This window comes from Esox lucius, chromosome 16, assembly GCF_011004845.1.
Source record: "Esox lucius isolate fEsoLuc1 chromosome 16, fEsoLuc1.pri, whole genome shotgun sequence".
Classification (NCBI taxonomy): Eukaryota; Metazoa; Chordata; class Actinopteri; order Esociformes; family Esocidae; genus Esox; species Esox lucius.
Genome location: NC_047584.1, coordinates 18,592,085 through 18,617,524, shown reverse-complemented (window position 1 = coordinate 18,617,524; position 25,440 = coordinate 18,592,085). Strand labels below are relative to the sequence as shown.

The window sequence follows — 25,440 nt, the reverse complement described above, 5'->3', positions numbered from 1 at the left end:
CTAGTGCACTTTGTTTGGATAAGGAGGGATAGGATTATGGCTGTGTGTTAGCACTATCGTGTAAAATCCCTTTTCAGAATGATGGGGCTTTACCTCTGGGAAGGACAAAAGTTAATTTAGCTGAAGATGATGATGATGATGGTGTATTCTTTGTCAAACAGCTCTCCAACATGAATAAAGTGGCAGGAGTGGTATACAATAGAATAACTATTCTCTGGTTATATGGTTTGTGTGGAGAAAATGTCAAATGGAGGTTGTTTTCCATCCGTTAAAGGGAATATTTGTGTACATGATATATGACACAGACCACAAATGAATAATGCAGTTACCAAGTCGAGCTACGGCCTTGACATTTTCACTCAGTAAAACAATGAGATCTACTTCTCATTATCATGAAGTATACAGTAGAGCCACCGGCTGTAGTACCAAATGCACACCCCCCCCCCCCCCCCCACCAATTGTAATTAAAAAAAGAGTCAATTTTTTTATTATGATAAAATGTTCCCCTCATGGAAGCTCTGCTCAATATACATCTGGTTGCTTGCCTTGTAAGTGTTCGGTTATGTTTCATTATTTACATTTGTCTCGCCAATCAATCATTAATCTCTACCTGAGGGGTGTGAAAGCCAGTGTGTTTCTCTAATGGAGTATGTAGAGCAGTGTGGAAATCACAGCCCTGAAACCAGGACCAAGAATGCCAGTCCCAGGTGGGAGGATGTACACCACAATTACATTTTCTACTTTCTATGTTGGTGAAGTGAACTTGTAATGGCCTAGACCTACATAAAAACAGACCACAACTCCCATGATGCCATAGTCAGGAAGTAGGTCGTATGTTACAGATTTCATGGTACACCTTCAACCCGGTTTCTCCAGTTAACCTTGCATAAAATTCCATATTTAATGGCAAAATCTGCTGTATTATAAGTGATTAGCTACTATTGCATGTTTACAACCTGATATTTATACTGAAGTAGAAAACCATAGAGACTGAACTGAGTCTAAGCCAAGGTCATAACCTTGGTATTCTGGACTCTCAAAATGTCGCCTATTTTCTCTGTTCTAATATTTTGACTGGGGCTTTTTGGGGTCCTTTTGGTGCATAATATAAGCCATCCTTGGGTTAGGTTACTTTGGTTGTGAAGAGGACCTGTCTGTCTGTTTATCAACCAATGATTTAAAACCCCTTCCTCCAGCAGTATTGTTGGGACAGACCAGAGAGAGGTAGATCATAAGGAAAAAGGAGGAACATTACAGAACATGACTATAATATCAATCTGCCTGGCTCAGAAAGCGGTTGGGTTGGAAGGAGTGAAATGGAATTGGCGCAGTAAAGGGTGAGATCAGAGAGAGAGCTCAAATGCATTGCATTAGCTAGCTATATAAGGTCTGAGAGGAATGAGATTGATCCACATGTCCTCTATAGCGCCTTTAAAGTATGATGCAGACAGAGCCCTTGGTACTCATTTCCTAATATTCCATTTGTGACAGGTTTGCAGCAGGTCAAGTTTGCAGCAGGTCAAAAAGAAATCCCGGATCGTAAAAAAAATTATTTCAGGATTACAACAATTAGATCTATCATAGTTTTCACACGTCTCATTCATCACTGAAGCCAGCTGATCTCAAAGGCACACACAGCCCAGTTATTTTATTTGTATTTATTTTTTGACCATTAAAAGTACAGAATGGGAGACAGTTAATGTAGAAAGATAGAAAGGGCCCAACCAGTCGGCCATATTGGGTCCAGAGTTGGGGGATAGACCGATGCAGCAGAATCCACAGGCAACCCAGCTCCCTTCAGCTGCATTTGCCAGTAGGCAAAATCTAATAGTTTTTGTGGACCAATCATATCAGCTCTTTTTACATTATGTCTTTTTTTAAATAGCTGATCTGATTGGTCGAAAGACAAATTAGTAGAAATTAGGTCAGACTTAGATTCCTGTGTAAACAGCCTAATAGGTCTTTTGATTATCCCATCAGCTGCTCATTTCGTGTCATATTTTATTCAGAGATGATTTGATTGATTTAAAGAACAATTAGTGGGAGAAAAAACAAAGATCAGATTTGGTTTGCCTGTGTAAACATAGCCATAAAAATAGTGCTTTGTGTAATAGTGTGGGTCTGCTCTGAGATGTTATTCTATATTGATTATGGTTGTGCCATAATGTCATGGCCTTCCACTCACCCTTATATGCGGATGGATGATGTCACTCAGAGACAGGCAAGGGCTTTTGTTCTCTCTCCTGAGGTGAATCAGAGACAACAACTAGTCTCTCTCTCTGTCTCACTCTCTCTTTCCCAGTGGAGTTGTTTTGGAATGGGGAGCAATCAGGATACATTATCAACGGATTTAGCAACACACATAATAATCAGTATTTGGCCAATTGCATTAAAATGTCAAATTATTTCCAACTGATTGTGTTTTTGTCTGAATAGGTGTCCAGTATGCTCCAGGCATTTTATTTATTTTATAATGATTATTATTTATTTATTTTTTCTATTTGCCTAATTTTGTCTTTTTATTATCTGGATGTATATACAACAAATACCAGATTCTTCCGTTTAGTATTGAGTATTAGTTTTAGGCCTGTGGGCTACATAAGAGTAGTGCCTTAAACAATAATAAGCTAGACCTCTTGTCTGTGGCATGAGTATGCCACTGTGGCTTTACTACTCCAGAGCTGTGTGTGTGTGTTATCACTGTATGTATGTCTGTGAATGTTTCTGAGTGAACATCCTGACTTACTGCCTTGCTGTTTGTGTTGGTCAGGTAATATGGTGTTGCCAAATGTCCTGGCCACACGTCCTGTGTTACTGTTTGTGTTGGTCAGGTAATATGGTGTTGCCAAATGTCCTGGCCACACGTCCTGTGTTACTGTTAGTGTTCGTCAGGTAATATGGTGTTGCACATAGCAACATTCCAGGAGATGACTATGCTTGGTTTTCCACTTTCATTTGCAATAAACAATCAAAATATTATTTATAACAGCTTTGTTTGGACATGTTTTCTGTTCAACATTCAGACACATATTTTCACATCTTTTTAGTTCATTATTGGTGGCACTCAGTGAATGTACAACAATTGCTATATATTCTCTGCTGCAGTATGGGTTCTAATCTGGCCCACTGCTCTATCAGCCCAATGCTCCGCTATCTACCCCCACTTTATTGTCTAATGAAGTATAAATCATCCCTGAGAAAACAATCTATAAAGTCAATATGTTTTCAACTGGATTGTGGGTTGGTAAGCCACATGCTGAAAGGGAGGAAACCTTCTCCTAATCGAGTCAGCCCATATGCTGGTGTGTGTTGGAGTAACAGTAGTAGCAGAAGCAGTTTCTCCAAGGACGCGGGAGAACCATCGCTGACCCTCGTCTTATCCTGACCTCCCTCCTGTCCTCAGCTCTGACGGCAGCAGCTGGCCGGGGGAAGATGGACGTGTGTGGATTCCTGCTGGAGAAGGGGGCCGTGGTGCAGCAGGTCAACCGCAGGGGCGTCTCCCCTCTCTTCTGTGCTGTCAGGCAGGGACACTGGCAGGTGAGACACTCACACACTGCCTCAAATTACAAGTACACATCAAAAGCACTGTGTTGACTCACCCTGAGGATGTAGACTTTAAGTCTGTGTGTGTGTGTGTGTGTGTGTCTCAGATTGCAGAGCTGCTGTTACAGCACGGTGCTGACGTGAACGTCAGTGACAAACAGGGACGGACACTGCTCATGGTGGCGGCGTGCGAAGGCCATCTGAGCACTGCCGACTTCCTGCTGTCAAAGGGTGAGTTAACGATGCTAGGTTTGATAATGGCTGTGGTTCAAATGAAGACCAGGGCAACCAGATATCATGCAGATTTCTACATTGAGCGGTTCATTGAGTTAAGGTGGGTATCGAATAAACATTGAATATGGAGTTGACCGTATGACTGAGATCTTTAATAACCAGTTCATCAAGCCTAGATACCATTTGACTCAGCCACATCTCCTTGTCCATCCAACATTTCCTCAACTCCTAGCCAATCAAATGTGACTAACCCTGAACCCTGAATCTTGTTCCAAACCCCTAAAGGTCTTAAATGAGGCACTGCCATTGACACAAAGCAATGTTGTATGCTATTGTTATTGACCCTGAGAAATCCTTTGACATGGTAGACCATTCTGGCCTTGTGGCCCGGCTAAAGGGTACTGGTGTCTCTGAGATGTCAGTGGCCTGGTTTGTTAAATCTCTCTTTCCAATGTTTAAAGTCAGAACAGTTGCTGTCTTAGCCCCTGCCTGTCATCAGGGGAGTACCACAGGGCTCAATTTTAGGCTGCACACTTCTTGTATTTACATGAATAGCATGCAGCATAAATAGTAGGAAGCTCTTCAATCCACTAAAATACAGATGATACACTATTACACACAGCTGGCCACTCCCCTGAACGTGTGTTAGGCACTCTATAACAACTCTTGCCTTAGTATCCAGCAAGCTTTCTCTGCCCTTAACCTTGTATTGAACACCTCTAAAACAAATGTAATTTGGTTTGGTTGGAAGAATAGCCCCTCTTCCTCTGTAATGATTACTAGAGCTGAGGCTGTGGAGCTTGAGCAAGGAGATTGGCTAGACAGCAGACTGTCTCTATGTTTCTTATTCGTCCTTCGCACAATCTGCTAAAGTCACCTATCTGCTAAAGACGATCCTACCCAGGGGTTGTATATGTTTTCAAAATGTCAAATTCAAGCACTTTCAAAGGACACTATAAAGGTTTTCCAGTACCTAGTAGCTTTGATAAACTAAACCTACTCATCTAAAATATAAACTTTCCTTAACAAAAACAAACAAACAATCAAATGTATAATTGAATCACATTCTAGACTAGACGGTATTTCAGCAATAAGGCACATGAGGGTGTAGTCTATGGCCAATATACCCTGTACATTGCAGAGTGGCTGGGCGCAGCACTTGACAGTGTATATTGGCAACATACCACAACCCTTGGGATTCCAATTATTGCCATTATAAACTGGTTGCAGTTAGAAACGTTAAGTTAACCTAGCATGGTCCGGGTGTCTAACCATTGCCTACAGAACACATGCACTGCTGCACCACAGCTTTCACCCAAAATCCTCTCTCAGTCCCCACTTATTTGTCCTGTGAAGAAGAAAAGGCATGAGAAAATATAAATATTTAGAACTTAATGTCATGCCAGTGATTTACAGTCTCATATAGCGCCACTATTAGCCAATAAGCGTTTATGATTCAATCCACCCGTTTATAATTTGCTATAAACACTCATCTTATGTTTAATAAGATCATGTCATGTAGACTTGGCATGGTGTCATGTATTGCCTGGCTTAGGGGTATATAAATCCTTCAGTCAAGATCAATGAACGCCAGTACACACTAACGTTGGTGTTCAGGGAATTGCATTGAGCATGCAAACATAAAAAAGGTGCAAAGTGCTTCACTATATGTTCAGTGTGTAAATTTTCAAATAGTACAGAATGCTCTTTTCTGTCACTACATCTACATTCAATATGCTCACTAGTTACACTGAAACATCAAGGTTATTGAGGTGCCTGGTAAAATGAAGGGGGTTTGTGATGAATGTGATATTGAATATTTTCCATGTTTCCCAGGTGCATCATTAACTTCGATGGACAAGGAAGGGTTAACGCCCCTGAGCTGGGCGTGTTTGAAGGGACATAAGAACGTTGTGCAGTTTCTGGTGGAGAAGGGTGCAGTCATAGACCACACAGACAAGAATGGGCGGACTCCGCTGGACCTTGCTGCCTTCTACGGAGATGCAGAGATTGTAAGTGATCACCAAAAAGTCAGGTGGAAGAGCAGAAGGACAGACAGGAAGACAAACACAGTCTAAATCTATCTCACTACACCTGGCCATTAGTTAGGCCCAGGACAAATCTTGTCATGCCCAACACAATCTTTATGGGACACACATTCCCCAGAATTGGGCTACTACAAATCTATAAGACCTTAGAGTGTGTTGTGACTGTATAACTGTTTAGAGAGTGTGTGTATTGTGACTGGATGATAGTTTAGTGTGTGTGTATTGTGACTGGATGATAGTTTAGTGTGTGTGTGTGTGTGTGTGTTGTGACTGTATGAGAGTTTAGAGTGTGTGTATTGTGACTGTATGAGAGTTTAGAGTGTGTGTGTTGTGACTGGATGATAGTTTAGAGTGTGTGTGTTGTGATTGGATGAGTGTTTAGAGTGTGTGTGTGTGTGTGTGTATTGTGATTGGATGAGTGTTTAGAGTGTGTGTGTGTTGTGACTGTATGAGAGTTTAGAGTGTGTGTATTGTGACTGTATGAGAGTTTAGAGTGTGTGTGTTGTGACTGTATGAGAGTTTAGAGTGTGTGTGTTGTGACTGGATGAGTGTTTAGTGTGTGTTGTGACTGGATGAGTGTTTAGTGTGTGTTCTGACTGGATGCATGTTTAGGGTGTGTGTATTGTGACTGGATGATAGTTTAGAGTGTGTGTGTTGTGACTGGATGAGTGTTTAGAGTGTGTGTGTGTGTGTGTGTGTGTGTGTGTGTGTGTTCTGACTGGATGAGAGTTTAGAGCGTGTGTGTGTGTTCTGACTGATGTTCCTGTTGCTGTAGGTCCATTACTTGGTAGAGAGAGGAGCGGTGATAGAGCATGTGGACTGCAGTGGCATGAGGCCGTTGGACCGGGCGATTGGTTGTCGGAACACGTCGGTAGTGGTAACCCTCCTGAAAAAGGGCGCTAAACTGGGTAAGTTCAGTCATTCCCACAGTGTCCGAGGGTCCCAAATTGCCTCAGAGGACACATCTCAATCTTTTACTCTCCCACGTCGCAAAATATGGGGGATAAAACTGACACAGAGGATCTGTATGTTTCTACATACTCCTTACCCTGTTCATTCAGTGAATGCTATCTATACTTTTCACAATGTACAACAAAGGACAGTTTCTGGCTTTACGATGCCAGTAATGTTAGTCATGAGAAAAGGCTGATTTGTGCTTCCAGCTGAGTGTCTCTAATTCCGCTAAATAAGATGAGGCTAATGCCATGGAGTCTGGGTAGACCAACTCCTGGTTTAATTGATGCTCAGTGCTAAATTGAAGGGCAATGACACTGAACCAATTTCTACCAGAATTCTCATTTTGTGTCTTGCTTCCTCTATGTGACTCTCATTCTCTCTGTCTCTCTCCTCTCTCTGTGTTTGAGTTTCTTTTCTCCCCAAGGTGTGCCGGCAGGCTAATTTGAGAAAGTGACTTATCACTTAAATGACATTCACTGAGTTTTCTCCCCCAGGAGCTTATCTGCCTCATTTTACATTTGTACGCCAGCCAGGCCCCTCACCCAGAATGAGCTAATGGCCAATACCTTCAACCTTCTTATCCTCTTGCTTTGCTAGAAGTGTAGCCTGCTTCTAGCACAGAATGCTATCAGTCTAACATCCGAATGACCTTTACAACTAGCAAATCATCATTTTATCAATGCAGTTATAGGTACATTATATCCACCAACAAGCTCTCAGTATTATCAGTGCAGGACATAATGGTCAATGCAAAAGCAGAAAATATTAGCCCGTCTAAGTTTGAAAAGGTCCATCATTTTTATATTCTGAACTTTTGATTCCTTCCCTCCATCCTCCCTTCTTTCAATCCTTCATCCTTTTTCCCTTCTTAACTGCTTTCAATGTAACCGTAAGGCTACAGAACATCGCCTTATGATCGATCAGGTACAATCTTTAGGTAACTTTACCTTGTTACCAATATCCTAGTGAATATAGTCCATGCGTTGGGGAGGAATAGTGGTGTAACTGTGTGTGTGTCTGCACCCGTGGTCCAACAGGTAATGCAGCCTGGGCTATGGCTACATCCAAGCCTGACATCCTAATTATTCTCCTGCAGAAGTTAATGGAAGAGGGGAATCTGCTTTACAAGGTATGGCATTGACACTAACTAAATATTAAACTGTTATGGCGTAGCTTAATGCTTCTAAACAAAGACATTATATACTGTGTATGTATTGTTAAATGTAAGGGAATGGGAGATAATAATATTTTCGGGTTAAAGACAGTTATGTACAAGGTGACAGCAGCAGGTAGCCTAACAGAGCATTGGGCCAGTAACCGAAAGAATGTTAGTGTGAAAAATCAGTTGAAGTGCATTTGAGCAAGGCACTTAACACTGATTACTACCAGGTCACTATTGATACTGATAATAGCTAACCACAGCAGTGACCCAACTCTTCAAGGTTGTTGTGGGAAGACGCAAAAAATTATCCATCCAATTCACACACAGATACATGTGTGAAAGAAGACAAACATCCACCAAATTGTTTCAAATGTTTTTGATGTCATCGAATTGATCAGCTATTTGAAGGACTGTTTGTACAGAATGAGAATGCTTGGCCACTGCAGTTTGGTTGAGAGAAAAACAACATAATGAGTGATATTTTGAGCAGCTCAGTGCGACGCGACAGAGATGAATGGGTGGTGCCACGGCACGCTCACCCTCGGAGCCATGATTGATCCATGACATTTAAAAGATTGAGTTTTGTGGCAGAAAGGACAATCCGCTCAGGTGGAACCTCTGTGTGGTTGACGAAGGTGGGAGGGAGAGCTGCAGAAAGCATGTTGGGTTGGGCCAATATCTGACAACCACCCCACTCTCTTTTTCTTCCTTCCCTTCCCCTCTCTCTCCTTCCCTTCATCCTCCCCTCACCTGTTCCCTTATTCCATGTTCCATCCATCCCCCCTCAATGTCTCTCCTTCAGAAGGGGAAGATGAAAGAGGCAGCCCAGAGGTACCAGTATGCTCTAAGGAAGTTTCCCAGGGATGGGTTCGGCGATGACCTGAAGGCCTTCAAAGAGCTGAGGGTGTCTCTGTACCTCAACCTCTCTCGCTGTCGCAGGAAAACCAATGTACGCTCGGCCACCTCTATCCTCCTTCAGTCCACTAACGCTGCCCTTCGGATCACTGGTTCTCAATGAGTTCTGTTCAGATGACAGGATATGTGTTAAATGTTGTTCTTGTATTTATGAACAGAATATACACACAATAGGGCTCTGTTTATGTCAACTGTTATCTCTCTGGATTATACCTATCAGATAGGGGTAAGGGCATAGAAATAGAATGGGGGAAAGAAACTGACAAAATTATTGGCTTAAATAGAGGCTCCTTTTCTACTCGTACTGTTTTTATGTATTTACCCCCATCTGATAGCTGAAATCCAGATTACTTTGGAAATGGTAGTCAAAACGTATTGTACAATAAATGATTTCAGAGACAGAAGTATGGCTGTTGTTAGGGAATAGTAGACAGCACTTAAAGAGCCCCACAGTACAATTTCAAGCCAATTGGTGTTCCAGCACTATGATGGATGAAATGTGCCATAAACTACAACAATGCTCTTAGGAACAGTCATAAGTAATACTATCAACTATATGGACAGAATTAAAGAGATTAAGTTCTCCAGTTGAGTGAGTCTGATTGAGCCACTTGAGGCTAAATTATAAACCGTGCAGAAGTCCGTAAATGATAGTATGCTTGTAGTCATTTGTGAGGCTGATGTCAGCTTGTTGCCGCAAACAATCAGGGAGAGGAAACAAGAATTTTTTAGATCAGAAGGCCCAGGCAAAGGTAGAAAGCTGGCCCCTGGGACCAGATGCATTTTCACTTCCCTGCATTGGCTAATCATATTGATCTTCCCCTCGCAACAGGATTTCGGTATGGCTGAGGAGTTTGCAACAAAGGCCCTGGAGCTGAAACCTAAATCATACGAGGCCTATTACGCCCGTGCCCGAGCCAAGAGGAGCAGCAGGTAAAGCTATTCGCCTGGAGAACTCAAGGATAAATAACACCCCCAAGGAGCTCTTTCAGGGGCTGTTGTTAGTTTGAAATGTGAGAATGGGATTTGGGTTTTCCCTAGCATTTTCCAAAACCCACTTAACTCTCTGTCTTCTTCTGCCTCCCTCCCCACGTCCCTCCACAGGCAGTTCACGGCGGCCATGGCTGACCTTTACGAAGCGGCTAAGCTGTGCCCCAACAACCGGGAGATCCGGCGGCTGCTCGCCCGTGTGGAGGAGGAGTGTAAGCAGATGCAGCGCGCCGCTCAGCCCAAACCACAGGGGGCCGTGGGATTGCCCAGCCAGCCTCCTAACAACCACCACTCTGACCACGAACACCAGGAGGAGGAGGAGGAGGAGGTGTCAGACCACAGCTTGGCTGTGGGTAGAGGTCTGGATGGACAAAGCCCTCAGGTGTTGAATGATGTGGACGAGGAGGAGGAGCGGCCAGACGGGGGAGATAGAGGAGATCCCTGGTCACAGAGCATTTACTCCCTGAATAGGACTTTGCCTGACTCCCTGAACCTCACCGCCCAGCAGCATCCACAGCAGAGTCCCAGGCCTGGCTCACCCCCCTCTGGCCTCTCCGGTCCTGGCAGGCTGAGCCACCACCGCTACCCCCCCAGGGAGCCCAGGGAGCCAATGGCCCAGCACGGCCTGGTCCTCCAGCCCACAAAGCAAGCCCAGATAGTCAAAACCAACCAGCATATGAGCTCCCTACAGACCGGTGGCCGCTCGTCTGGAGCCAAGTCCCAATCCCAGTATGCTCCGTCCAGCCCCCTCCCCAGCCGTCACATGTCCAGCATGCTGAAGCCAGGGCCGGGGCTAGGCATCGACATCAGCCCTCTACCGCCCCCTCCCGATGAGCCGGTCTACACGGAGCAATGCTTGTCCATATCTGGAGCCTCCCAGTCCCAGAATATGGCATTGAGCTACCACTGTGACAGGGAGAGCGATTCCCTGCATTCATCCCAGTTGTCCTACTCCTCGTCCTGCACAGCCCAGGACCGACTCTCAGCCCACTCTGTGTCTTCTCTGGAACCTCTGACATCTCCTCAGGGTCACAACTCTTCTGGGCCGGGCCAGGATCTCAGAAAGGAGTGTGGGGGCAATGGGATCTCCCAGGGAGGAGGCGGCAGCATCCGGGTGTCCAGCTCCACCAGCTCACTGGCCTCCAGCGGTAGTCTGTCCGACAGCGGCAAGCTGCAGGGCCCCGACGTGCGCACCAAGACCACTGCAGACAAAGCCAAGCAGAGCCAGGCCCAGGGAGGTACGAGCGAGTGGAAACCCAGGCCCTTCATGGGGGTCATGGACAAGACGGCACGCTTCCTTCAACAGCAACAACAGCAGCGGGAACAGTTCCAGCAGCACCAAGGGCTCCAGGCCCACCAGGGTCTGCAGCAGCCCCCCTCCGGTGTCCTCCGCAGCTGGCAGAGTCACTCTACGGACGGAATGGTGTGCCAGTCCATGGGCCTCCAGGTGGCAGGGTCAAACTGTGAGCTACCGTATGGTAAAACCGGGAGCAATTACCACGAGCAGCTGAAAACCCCGTCCCAGGGTGCTCTGGGGAACCTGCAGAACGGAATGCACTCAAAGGAATTTGCAGAGAAGTTCTGCCAAGCAGCCACCTGCTACAAGGAATCCAAGCCAGCTCTGGCTATGCCATCGCACGCTTTCGTGGACAGTAAATCCAAACAGCCGAGCTTAGGCCGAGAAAATCCCGCCATGCACGTAGCTTCAATGAAACCAAAGCGATCATTCATAGAGTCCAATGTGTAGGGATATTTGTATCTCCCCCTCTCTCCACAGTCATAGACACACAAAGGCACTCAGCTCACAAACTAATAAACAGAGAGATAGCTCAAGTTTTACCAGCCCATCTACAAAATGGTGTTATAAGTCTAAACGTTTGAAGAAGTATGCAAACTGTGTTTGTTTCCCCTGTGAATATCCACCACAGGCAGTGTATTTTGATTGAAATAGTATGAGAGCAGATTTTTTTCTTTCCTAGTAATGAATACGGCTGTCTGCCTCTGTTACGGGACCACATGCTCCCTCTCATTCAGCTGGAGACATTGCACTGAGACAGTCATTGGGCATGTACTAATAGACAAAACAGTGACAGCACTTTACACATAACATAGGCCTTTAAGTAAAGTGCTTATACAATGTTATATAATACAATACCATGTTATTAATGAATTTTTCAAGGTTGAGTAGAAGACAGTATTTGCATCCCAAATGGAACCATGTTTCCTATAGTGGTAAATGAAGTGCATTTCATGGGGAAGAGGGTGACATTTAGGATGCATCCAGTGGGATATGAACTGTGTTCATCATGTCAGTGGTGCTGGAGTCAGAATTATGGAACCTTTAAGAGATATGTGTTTGAGATGGACATTCCTTGGTTCTAAGAAGGATGTTGTAGATCCTCATGTTGTGTATATACAGTATAAATATGTATTTTTCCTTCTTTTGAGTGAAGGTGCATTTCAGTGTATTGAAACATTGTGTATTTTGAGTTTGATTTAATGCACAATTTGGTTCAGATGGTGTTAAAGGCTAAAAAGAAAATGTATTTGTTTATACTGTATGTTTGTACATTCTATGAATTGTTCAATAACGTTAAAACTAAATCCTATGTATCTGCTTGTTGTAGCTGTCTAGTTTAATTTATTTACAGCGCCTTTGGCTTGGTTAATTGTAAAAGCAATATATTTTACATAGTTATTTTTGCACAGCTACTAAGGCATTTTACGATTTCAATAATAAGCTCTGTTATTGGTTTAAGTGCATGCCACAATTGCAGTTTATAATAAAGACTCAGAAATAAAAATCTATACAAAAAAAAAAGTTGGGGGAGCGTGGCGCCATCGATAATATTTGATTATGTATGTTATTTGCAATGGTTGCCATGTTTTCAGTACTGTGCGCTGTGTTACCCGTAATCACGTACTGTAATAGAACATAACTGCCATACCCACCATGGGAAAATAAAGTCCCACTGAGAAAACACACAGGCCTACTGGCTCTCATTGTAGCAGGGATAAGAGAACGTACAGTTTAACCTACAGACATCAGCCAAGATTAAGGAAACGCTAACATACTGCTGGTCCACCACAACCCACCAGAACTTCAGTGCACCCTGGCGTTGAAGAAACATATAAGTTCCAAGTTTCTTGAACTGGACGGATTAGAGATATGCCAAATAATTATTCCACAAGAAATACAGTAATTTGGAGTTGGTGGTGGAAAACGCTGTCTCAGGCGCTTCAGAATCTCCCACAAGTATCCAGTTGGTTTGAGCCCTTGAGACGGCCATGGGATATTAATGTCCAGGCCTTGTCACTAAAACACTTTCAAAACATTGCCTAACAACCAGTGGCGAACCGTGACTATTGGAGCTAGGCCCTCAGTAGCGGAAAATAATCTGATGTCATACATGTAGATAGAGAATTTGGATGCCTGTGTATACAGAGCATGACTTGAGAACTTTTGCAGACCGTAGGAGAAGCAATTCTTTGATAACAGTCAAACGGTCCTAAGCCACGCCTCGACTGTGGCTCACAAAAGCAGCACTTGTACAAACGGTTGCAAATATCACAAGAACATTAGAAGAAAATACAGTTGTCGTTTCAAAGTAACATTTGCCAATACAGTCACTCAAATAGAGGCGGAATAAATTAAATGACAACTTACACTGTGTCAACTCAAGACCACAGACAGGATATGCTGTCAGAGAGAAAAAAGGTGCACTATATTCAGTGTTCTATCTCCTTCATGCAACAATAAAAAATACACTGCAACATGAAATGTCATATACCCAGTACTTCCAACTGCAAAGTCATTACCTTTGTTTTTACCACACAACCAGTGATGTAAAGTTTAAATAATATTTTACACATTGCATTTAAAATCAAGCTGTAAATGAAAAAAAGTCCACTCACCATTATGATCATAATTTTAAAACAAAGTCCATTCTCCTGTCTTTCTTTAAATGGATAATGGCAGGCTCATGTGAATTTTCTTTTGATTCCAGATAGATATAGGCTCAATCTTGAGCAAACAAGATAAGGCTCGCTATTAGCTCTGAATTAGCAACGTATACTTAGGCCCTCTAGACAGACACATTTTTTAAATAAACGAAGTTATGCTTTACCCAATGCCCTGTAAAGGTAATGTACAGTTAACCTGAGACCAAGCAAAGCGCAGCAATACAATATAGCCACAGGTGTATAACACTAATGCATTAGACACGCTACTCAGAATCCAGGTTAGTTTATTCCAACAAAATCTTTTTGCAAAAATGTAAAGATGTAATTTACTAGACACACAGGCATACAATATATCTAATTATGTTGTGTTTTATGGCAGAGTGCAAACCAGATGGTGCATCCCTGCCCATATGACATATCTTATCACTCATTTATGGTTAATCACCCTCATTTAGTCAATAGTATATAACAGAACAGTGCAATGAACCGATGATCAGGAATCACATTGTACAAATTTGGCTTGATTTAGGGTAAGGCATTAGTGATTATTCATGCGTATCAGTTCATCATTGACTGTTACTCAACACCCTTCTTTCTGCAGTTATGATTCTAGCTGACACGTTACCGTACTCATTTTTAACATTCAAATGTCAACAACACGCTGTTTATCGTGGTTCCAAAAGTGAAAAAGGCAAGTCTGATTGGTGAACTGTAAATTCTAAAGACTGGATCAGACTGAAGAAACAGTGATATATGGGGAAAAATACATTGGTGGAATACATTCCACAGTTTGTGGGCAAACAAACTGCATGTGAGTCATGTGACCGTGTGCACCTGGGACCTGTCCTAAACAATCTACAATACAAATACATGGTAGAAGTGACATTTCAATTCTTATAACAGTTACATTTACTTAATAATATATAAATATATTATGCATAGCATAATACACTAAATTACTGTACTTCTCAGAATATTAAGGAACAAATCCATTTGAAATAGTTTTCAGTAATTTATGAAAAACGATTTTTCCCAGCCAATAAAACGAGCACAAACTAGGAACTATTATCACATGGACTCAATACAGAAGAGGTGCTAGTTGGTGTAAGGTAAGATCAATTAGAAAATTATGTTTTTGCACTTTCATAATCGCAAAATTATTGAAATACTTTTATATATTTGCTTAGCTAGATTCATTTAAGATAACATTATTTAGCAGAACGGCTAAACTGAATATAATGAATCTAGCTAAGCAAATATATTAAAGTATTTCAATAATTTTGCGATTATGAAAGTGCAAAAACATAATTTTCTAATTGATCTTACCTTACACCAGCTAGCACCTCTTCTGTATTGAGTCCATTTGATAATAGTTCCGTGTTTGTGCTCGTTTTATTGGCTGGGAAAAATCGTACACTTTTGACTGATACTTTACTAAGGGGATCGCTGATGTCGATTGACAAGGGGAGGACTGACGATTGACAAGGGGAGGACTGACGATTGACAAGGGGAGGACTGACGATTGACGAGGGGAGGACTGACGATTGACGAGGGGAGGACTGACGATTGACGAGGGGAGGACTGACGATTGACGAGGGGAGGACTGACGATTGACGAGGGGAGGGCTGACGATTGACGAGGGGAGGGCTGACGATTGACGAGGGGAGGGCTGACGATTGACGAGGGGAGGGCTGACGATTGACGAGGGGAGGGCTGACGATTGACGAGGGGAGGGCTGACGATTGACGAGGGGAGGGCTGACGATTGACAAGGGGAGGGCTGACGATTGACAAGGGGAGGACTGACGATTGACGAGGGGAGGACTGACGATTGACGAGGGGAGGGCTGACGATTGACGAGGGGAGGGCTGACGATTGACGAGGGGAGGACTGACGATTGACGAGGGGAGGACTGACGATTGACGAGGGGAGGACTGACGATTGACGAGGGGAGGACTGACGATTGACGAGGGGAGGACTGACGATTGACGAGGGGAGGACTGACGATTGACGAGGGGAGGACTGACGATTGACGAGGGGAGGACTGACGATTGACGAGGGGAGGACTGACGATTGACGAGGGGAGGACTGACGATTGACGAGGGGAGGACTGACGATTGACGAGGGGAGGGCTGACGATTGACGAGGGGAGGGCTGACGATTGACGAGGGGAGGGCTGACGATTGACGAGGGGAGGGCTGACGATTGACGAGGGGAGGACTGACGATTGACGAGGGGAGGGCTGACGATTGACGAGGGGAGGGCTGACGATTGACAAGGGGAGGGCTGACGATTGACAAGGGGAGGACTGACGATTGACGAGGGGAGGACTGACGATTGACGAGGGGAGGGCTGACGATTGACGAGGGGAGGGCTGACGATTGACGAGGGGAGGACTGACGATTGACGAGGGGAGGACTGACGATTGACGAGGGGAGGACTGACGATTGACGAGGGGAGGACTGACGATTGACGAGGGGAGGACTGACGATTAACGAGGGGAGGACTGACGATTGACGAGGGGAGGACTGACGATTGACGAGGGGAGGGCTGACGATTGACGAGGGGAGGGCTGACGATTGACGAGGGGAGGGCTGACGATTGACGAGGGGAGGGCTGACGATTGACGAGGGGAGGGCTGAGGATTGACAAGGGGAGGGCTGACGATTGACAAGGGGAGGGCTGACGATTGACAAGGGGAGGGCTGACGATTGACAAGGGGAGGGCTGACGATTGACGAGGGGAGGGCTGACGATTGACAAGGGGAGGGCTGACGATTGACGAGGGGAGGGCTGACGATTGACGAGGGGAGGGCTGACGATTGACGAGGGGAGGGCTGACGATTGACGAGGGGAGGGCTGACGATTGACGAGGGGAGGTCTGACGATTGACGAGGGGAGGTCTGACGATTGATGAGGGGAGGTCTGACGATTGACGAGGGGAGGGCTGACGATTGACGAGGGGAGGGCTGACGATTGACGAGGGGAGGGCTGACGATTGACGAGGGGAGGGCTGACGATTGACGAGGGGAGGGCTGACGATTGACGAGGGGAGGGCTGACGATTGACAAGGGGAGGGCTGACGATTGACAAGGGGAGGGCTGACGATTGACAAGGGGAGGGCTGACGATTGACAAGGGGAGGACTGACGATTGACAAGGGGAGGATAAAAGCTTAATCGGGGTGATGTTTGATAAGGCGACAGCGGATACTTGACCAAGGGAGGGGTGACGTTTGACCGATGGAGGGGTGATGACTGAGTAGAAGGAAGAACGGAGTTTCTGGGGACGAATGATAATGTTCCTAATATGGATGCTGTAAAAACCAGAATTTTTTCCCGAACAGCGAAAATGCTAAACGCCTAGTGGACGCGGCCCGTGAGTGAGTGACTGTCTGCCTGCCTTCCTGCCTATCCCCCTCTTCATCCAACTGTCAATGATCGCTCAATAAAAATATTCATCAGCGGATGTTTACTAATTTTATACATCTGACATTTACGTACTTGAATAGGCTCTGTGCACAAGCGTATGGACGAACTTCCCCTTTAGCCAGATGTCGGCATATCAGTTTCCGGTTTACTTAAGGCGATCACCCGCCTCGCCCAAAATTTCAGTTTTTAGTAGATGTCTCCAAGACATGCATAAAATAAGCATTAGTGATGTCCATCGAATTGTTGATGCCTGATCCCCTGCTCCAACAAGCAAGTGGAACAGGGGATTCAAACTCTACATATCGAGGGTAAGTAGTTTACTGTGGTGTGCCGGCCGGCTATCGGCTAAGCTAGTTAGCGACGTGTTCCTTTTTAGTGTAGTATTAGGCAGGACAATAGAACGCATAAAAATTCACCCTAGCCTCAAAAACGGCAAAAGAACGCTGGCTGAGCTGGAACGCTAGCGCGTCCCCATAGCAAGTGAATTGAAACGAAAATTCCATAGCCTCAAAAAAGCACCAAAACAGGTCTCCTCTTTTATTTTACTACTGTAACCTCATTTCACAACGAAACTGAAAAATAACAACTTGGCATAGGAAGTAATTAAACATCTGGTCCTATATGGTATTAATTGCGCTTAAACCTGCCTTACGTGGAAGTATATCTAAAAAAATAATAATCGCCTTTTCTGACTATTTCTAGTCTTTAAAGTCATTGAATGGCGCAAGCCATATTTTATTAAAAAGAGGACATTCTCCTGATAAAAAAGATGCCCCACTTGTACCTTGAAACTTAAATGAGTCACGTACATTATATTTCTTTTTTTCCGTACAACAGCATCACTCATCTTGTTGTGAGTTTAGGTGTTTACTAATGCGGATGAGTATTAGTAAGTAAACCGGAAACTGCAATACCGACTTCTAGACAAAAGCGGAAGTTCCTCACTACGCTGGTGCACGGAGTCTATAAGAAACTAAGGCATGCTCATTATTTTAAGTGTAGTATCAGGTTACGGTAAAGACAAAAAAAACAACATTTATAACCTATAGTTTGACCTAGATTCATATTTGGATGAGATTTCGCTTACCCTGAGAGTAGCTTTTAGTTGAAGGCCCATGGAGTCAGTTCCACAACAATACCTCTGTCCCATCTTGGAATTAGCAGCATCGCCCTATTCAAAACTTGAAACTTCACTGCAAGCGGAAAATAACTCAAAAACACTTCACTAAATCCAGTAATCTGTCTGGCTAGCATCGATTCTTTTGACTGAATACTGACAAAACAGCTGGTGGAATTTTGTGACTTCAAACTGGCACTACTAAGACTATTTTCTGAATCCACCGTACACAGCCCTATTCTCGGCAATGATGTCAACGGTAACTAGCAACTAAGTGGTTCTTCCGGATTGTTAATAAAGTTACGAAGAAACATGAAAAACGCTTAGTGATACCATTGTGAAGAAACCTGATCGTTAGAAAGTATCAGTTCAGTTCAAAATTTTATTTACATAGCGAACATTATTTCAAGGAATGCAACATTTACAGATTATTTGAGGTTAACAACACCAGTATAGTCTTAGTTTGAAGTAGGTTTCCGCTAATGCGAATTCCAGGCTGGGACACAGGCGAATAATGGACTTTAAAAAACAACTCATGGTAAGCGGATTTTCACCAAAATATGAATCTAGGATGAACTATGTCTATCCCTTTAACAAATAGGTTACATTAGCACTGATGAATAAGGACAGGTATTTATTCCCACTCCCTCAACTGCAGCTATGACAGGGTCCTTCATCACCGCTCTGGTAATTGGACAGAGGAAATTATCTGGGGCATCTGGTCCTGTCAACACGCCTACAGAGCCCCCACCATCCTCCAAACTTTACTATGCAGACCCACACACTACAGAAAACAACATTGAAAGATACATATTTATGGTAATACTGAAAAGCGGGTTGTACTTCGAGGCAACATTTACGTAAACGTCGTTGATCGCCCATGTCAGTGCTTCTATAGGCCTTTGTAAATATGTGCTACTGGGTGAATGTAACAGGCATGACTGCGGAATCTACTGGTCGACAACATTTTTAACATGAGACAACATCACAGATATAACCTAATATAATAAGGCATAATAACAAACAACACAATGTGGGAAGAAGAAAAGGTAGCATAAGTCCAGTAGGAGCCCAACCAGTATCTACTGTTCACAAAAAATGGGCCTCATTTCTGCTGCCTCTCCATGATAAGAGACAGATGCATAAATCTAACTTGGACTCTCCATCATCCATCTTCACAGAAACAAAGAAGACTGATAGGTCACAGTCAGAAGATTGTTTTTAAGCTCTACCTTTCAAAACAGCTGGAGATTGACGATTTGTACTAAAGACTTTGTCACTGATGGAACTTGGAATGTTCCACAGGAAGAGACGGTTACCAGGACAACCTGAGCTGTCACTTGACACTAAGCAACCACAGAGCAACCACTGCTCAATAACAACTTAATTCATAAATGATTGTTGCACAATGGAATGGGTTAGAATAGTGTATCTCCAGGACCACAGATATGAGGTTCCCTGGCGGTTACCTGAACAGCATGTCAACTAGAGGTGCCAACAGGCCACATTTCGAAGAACATCACCCTAGCTCACTGGCAGGATGAGGCAGAGTCCTTGCCAGATATTTCCATGGCTGCAATTTGGATGATTCAGAAAAGGCCTCTGTGGAGCAGCACTGAGCTGCAGTCGGTAGACAACCTTATTGACGGGCCCATTCTGCAGGGAACAGAATGGAAACCAAGGGATGGATCATCTTCCCTATTATTAGATCTGCTCAGACATATGAAATGCTCTGTAATATCATTGACTACTGCCTCCTCACTCTGTGGTAACGCATCCGCACACACACACACACACACACACACACACAAATACCCAAACACACAAACCAGTGATGAGGTAAGGAACAGACGGAAGCTGGGTCTGTTGGTGCAGCAAAGACAGAAACCACGTCACCCGCCACACATCAGTGGGATTATGGCACTAGGTTATGATGACTTCAGCGTCTTGGTAGATTTAATTAATTAGCTAACACCTGCAATCATGCAAAGGGGTCCCCTGAGAAAACAAATGTGATTGGAGAAAAGCCTAGTGCAGATACAACACAACAGATAGGGCCACTGCAATCACAAAACTCCCTAAGGGGACTGAGGTGGGGAAATGTGCTCCATCAAAATGTACTCTTCCAATCAGACTCGCTGAACCCATTAGTCAGTCAATTAACTAACATGGGTAAGGGATTTACTCAACTATGCACAACTTTATATTTGCTTGCTTTTCAGCAAACAAGGTGATTACCACGCATACCATATTTCTTAATCGTTAACATACCCTAGAAGTTATATGCTGTGTAGCATCTTATAGCTGTACTCCGGCATCATCATGAAGGAGATACATTTGAATAAATTGATCAAAGACAGCCAAAACATTAAGCGTGCCAAAATCAACTGTTAGGTACATTAAGAAGCACTGGTGAGCTCAGCAATGGCCTTCTACAGAGGATGCCCAAATAATGCTTACAATGAAAACAAGACATAAAAACAGACAGACCAGGAACACTCTTCGGAAGGTAGGTGTGGATGTCTCAGTTACTACCATCTCCAGAAGGCTATTCTAGGCAAACTAGGCTGGACTGCAAAGTGCAAAAACACTAGTTAGCCTCAAAAACAGGAGAAAAATGAACTGGCATACAACCTCATCTGTGAAATGTGATGGAGGGGATGTTATTTTTTGGGTATGTATGGCTGCCACTGTAACTGAACTAGTACTTCATCATGCAACAGAACGATGACCCCAAAAACACTGCCATAGCTACAAACAAGGTTCTCAGGGCCAAAAAGTTGCAAGTTCTTCACTGGCTAAGTCATGCTTTTTACATGTTGAAAGCAAGATTGAAGGCAGAAGGCCCTGAAACAAGCTAGTATTGTAGAGAGCACATATCCATCCTGTTCTGTACCAAGTGGCTGCACCTTTGCCTCTGTAGAGATGTTGTGAACAATGTCTGTGTATATGAAATATCCTTTCATTAATATTTCATGAAGCACAGTGATAATCTAATCTATTTCCTTGTGTATCCACAAACATCATTTTCAGGAAATATTACAGTCGGTTAGTGTGCACAGTGGAACAGACAGTGGATTTAAGCATTGTTTGTGTCCTCAGTCCTGATTCTCTGGTAATGATGCATACTGTTTCAGAAAGATTTAGTCTTTATCTCAATCTATTTAAATCATATAACAGCAAACACACAGAAGAAAACATACAATGTTCTCTCTGGCATAGATGGTTGAGGTAATAGCATATCAAGGCAAATGTAAGACCCTCTGTTCTGTCCAAATCCCAAAATACAATTCTCTGAAGGATTATCTCAATCTTTTCACATCTAAGGTTATCTGATGCCTTATAGGAAATTGTCTCAAGCAAATTACATAAGCAAGTAATATCCGATGGGACAATTGACAGGAAGAAATTTCACAGCTTGACGGCCGCGAAGCAGATTACAATTTGATTTTGGAAGCAGTGTGTGAAGATTAGAACCCAGACAGATCCTCTGTGGCTGACATTCCATTCCAATAGAAACAGACCGTAATAGAGTGTAATACAGTAAATCCTATGGGTCCCTCCTGTGTCCCTTCAACATATGTCAGGCTTGAGTGTCACACTGTGGTGGCTGGTGGCGCTTCAAACCAGAGATCAGGCTCAGCAATGGCTGGGACAGAATCAGTTGGAACTACAAACCTGTGAAAGGCGTGTGGTTTGGTGGGTTCTTCATTCCACTAACTCCACCATGACTGTTATGAACGCTCTCCTCGGGGGGCCATGTGTCCTTCCCAATGCTCAGCCCTGAGACCAGAGTCTCCAGGCCTCCTCTCTGAGTGGCGTCCATGTTGTTTGCTAAGTAGGGCTCCACACCCTCAGTCAGTCGGACATCCTCCTCGCTCCAGTCGCTCACCAGCCCTGCAGTGACTTGGCAGCCTGCTTCCTGTTCCTGGGAAACACAGACAAACACGGGAAAGGGAGAAAAGGCCTTCCCACAAGTTCCCTCTTTGAGTCTGTCCCGCTCACCCCACCCGTGTCCTGCAATACTACTTATCAGATCCACACAAACACTTCCTAGACATTCCAAACACAGAGGACCCTCCCCTCGGTGCTGATAGCAAATGACCACTCATTCCAGAACGCAGAGATAAACGACAAGGCCCCGGCTATGCATCCTCTTTTTATCAACAGGGCTTTAATCACATTTACATCCTTTGGGAATATTTATCAGCCTCCCTCTGAGCCTCCCTCCCCCAACAAGGTTGTGTTTTTCTGGCCTACGCAGAGGCAACCTTCACACGACATTGTGTGAGCGGCTATCATTTTTCATGTATAGCTAAGATAGAATGCAAAGTGCTGTGCGCTACGCTTGCTAATGACACCTCATGCTTTCCATTTCCCATCATTAGGCAGCTGAGTGATAACAGCGCAGACAACTGGAGGTATTTCTCATTAACGTGACACTGTTTGCTTTTTCCACACACCTCCCTCCCCTTCGCCCTCTCTATCCAAGTCATTCACAATTGCCTCCTTGGCGATCTGGCCAAAATAGCTCTGGTACGTGTGGATGGAGGAGTGATGATTTTATGTGAAACGGCAACAGCACTATCAGTCAAAACCAGAGATGGAAAGACATCTTATCTGTGTGCCCGTGCCTTTATAGCTTCTGTTCACCCAGGTGCAGAGCCATTGAGGCCATCTCCAGGTTAAATTTCTCTGTAATTCACTGGCGGATCCATCCCAATTGGAATTTCAGAACTATACGACTGCATTTAAATTGAGGATGCTTTAAAAAGCTAATTCCATAGAACACAGGCGCTCCAACCATCTCTGTGTTTAAAACAAGCCAGTGCACCATCTAAGAGTGTGAGAAGTGTCCTCTTATCAAGTCTGTCTGGAACACCTTGGCAGCCAACACCCATAGATGTTGTCCCAAATGGCATCCTATTCCCTATGCTGTGCACTACTATTGACAGAGGATGCCATTTGGGACCTAAATCTCAGTATGTGGCTGGCTTTATGGAAAGTTTATGGAATGGCCAAACACAACGCTCTTGAACGCCCAGCTGCCAACCAACTCTTGGAATGACTCCTGTGGACTCTTCATCATCGTTACACTTTACAAGTCATCATCATTTTTATGAAGACCTAATGCCTCTACTCACCCTGGGTATCTTGTCCATTCACTACATAAAGGTCTGAGATATGCTTCCTCTCACTGAATCCTGACCTCACACATTATTGGGAAAAACTACACACTGAACCAAGAAAAACAGTTAAAAAAAAAAGAAATCACCTGTTTCTGTGTTTTTTTTCTTCTGACTGTTCAAAATGCACAGGAGCAAATGATAAGGGCATTTTCCTCTGTGTTCTTACCTTGGCACTGAGGCTGCTAGATTCAGCTAGAAACAAGAAAAGACAGCATGAACTTTCACAAAGGAGAATGTGACCATAAAAGCAATAGAGCTTGGAATGCGCTCCGTCAACATTTCTGTTGTCTCAGATGGAAACCCAATGTGAACACTAGTCTTGCTAGGCCCCCTGATGTCCGAAGACACAGCTGCATCCTGGAACACTGTCTATTTATTGCTTGTTTTTGTTTACAGAGCATTTTTTTCTAATGTAGTTTTTATTCCATATTTTCTCGCCCTCCGTCAGTGTCGGCATGTAGGGAAGAGAGGTCAACCAACCAAAATCCTTTGGGATCCTGCCACCCAGGGCTAGAGCCAGCCTGGCTACTAATGACTAGAAGTCTTATGATTGTCACTGAAAGGCCTGTCTCAGCAGAGCAGACTGCCAACGGTACTGAATCTCTGGCTAACAGACAAAATGTCTGCTAGACACAAGGTTCCTACCTACCCTGGCAACTGCCTTAATTCCCTAGTCTCCATACGCTGACTATCTTGTCCATGGAGCCTTCCAGGGCAGGGTCAGAGGAATTCAATGTGTTTGAAGTATACAGTTATAGGGGGTTATTTAACAACAGGGGGTAACCTGAAGATCAGAGAACCTATCACACTAGTTCAAAGTGTTTGGAGTGCATCCATCGCTCTATGAAGGAGAAATAAACAAACAGTGACAAAGAACAATCTCTGGTATTTCTTATGGTGTTTGTGTGGTGGTTCGTTTGTGGCAATCCAAAGACTGAGTTTCACATACCACATGTTACACTGTCACTGTCTCATCCACTGAGCTGTTAAACAAAAATAATTTAATCAATTAGGAAATCACTATCGTCAGCAAATAAGCTTAGTACCGGATACAAATTGTTGAAACATCACCAAAAACTAAAACAAGCATCAAATAAATGCACGGTATCAGAACAGAAAGTAACAGACTAGAGACCCCTAGTGGCGGAATAGGAGAACAGCAGCATTTAAAATCTAATTACACAAACGGTGCTTATTCCTGCTGAATATGGATGATGGAAATAAGGATGCCATTACTGTATAATTATTTCTTAGAGTACCCAAGGGTTAGGGTAGTTCTGGTCCAGGTGAAACATGCAGCTTGTGAACTGCACAAACACCAGCGATGGGAACTAAGGAGCTAGATAGGAGATATAAGGTTGGAAACGACAAAGCATGGAGATGGAGAGACAAGAACAGCATAGAACCAGGGCCGACTGAGCAGTCAGTTTGTGTGGGAGCTGCATCTTACAGCCTGGGGGATCAATAACACAGGAAGACATCATGTGGCGATGACCTCACAACAACACACCCCACTGTACTTTCTGTTTGACTCTATGGATCTGTATCGGTCTGTCTCTCTGTCCTTACACCCTGCCCCAACCACATCCTGATTGACAGGATAGAGATGTCAGTAACCACTGAAGTCAGGATTCACCCCAAGGTGTTTCATGTAGTATATACTTTACTGTGTTTACATGTCATGGTTAATATGGAGGCCATTGTAGACTGAATCCCAGCTGGACAGTAAATTTAGGAGCAGGCTCCACATGATACATTTACGAATGCACTATTTAATAAATAATGCTAAATTGTGTATTGTTAGGTTGACATATGAGCACTAAAGCAAAGAGACTGGGCAATGGCCATAATACAATCATTTTCTATCTTAATATATTCAGCTCAGCATATCTTA

General features: G+C 43.9%; 1 protein-coding gene across 6 annotated transcripts in view; it reads left to right on the top strand.

The window, feature by feature from the left end:
* The window catches only part of tanc1b (tetratricopeptide repeat, ankyrin repeat and coiled-coil containing 1b), a 142,156-nt gene extending 129,308 nt beyond the window's left edge, over positions 1 to 12,848 (top strand). For 3 of the 6 annotated variants that reach the window (XM_029125838.2, XM_020054922.3, XM_034286718.1), the window contains 9 exons: positions 3,404 to 3,537; positions 3,651 to 3,774; positions 5,614 to 5,789; positions 6,601 to 6,733; positions 7,677 to 7,706; positions 7,820 to 7,911; positions 8,747 to 8,893; positions 9,692 to 9,792; positions 9,964 to 12,848. In XM_029125838.2, the coding sequence (XP_028981671.2) occupies positions 3,404 to 3,537; positions 3,651 to 3,774; positions 5,614 to 5,789; positions 6,601 to 6,733; positions 7,677 to 7,706; positions 7,820 to 7,911; positions 8,747 to 8,893; positions 9,692 to 9,792; positions 9,964 to 11,596 (2,570 nt within the window). In that variant the 3' untranslated portion in view covers positions 11,597 to 12,848. Of the gene's footprint in view, positions 1 to 3,403; positions 3,538 to 3,650; positions 3,775 to 5,613; positions 5,790 to 6,600; positions 6,734 to 7,676; positions 7,720 to 7,819; positions 7,912 to 8,746; positions 8,894 to 9,691; positions 9,797 to 9,963 lie in introns of those variants that run through there. The other 3 variants (XM_010890827.4, XM_010890826.4, XM_010890824.5) reach the window with 3 other exon arrangements.
* The last annotated feature ends 12,592 nt before the right edge of the window (positions 12,849 to 25,440 follow it).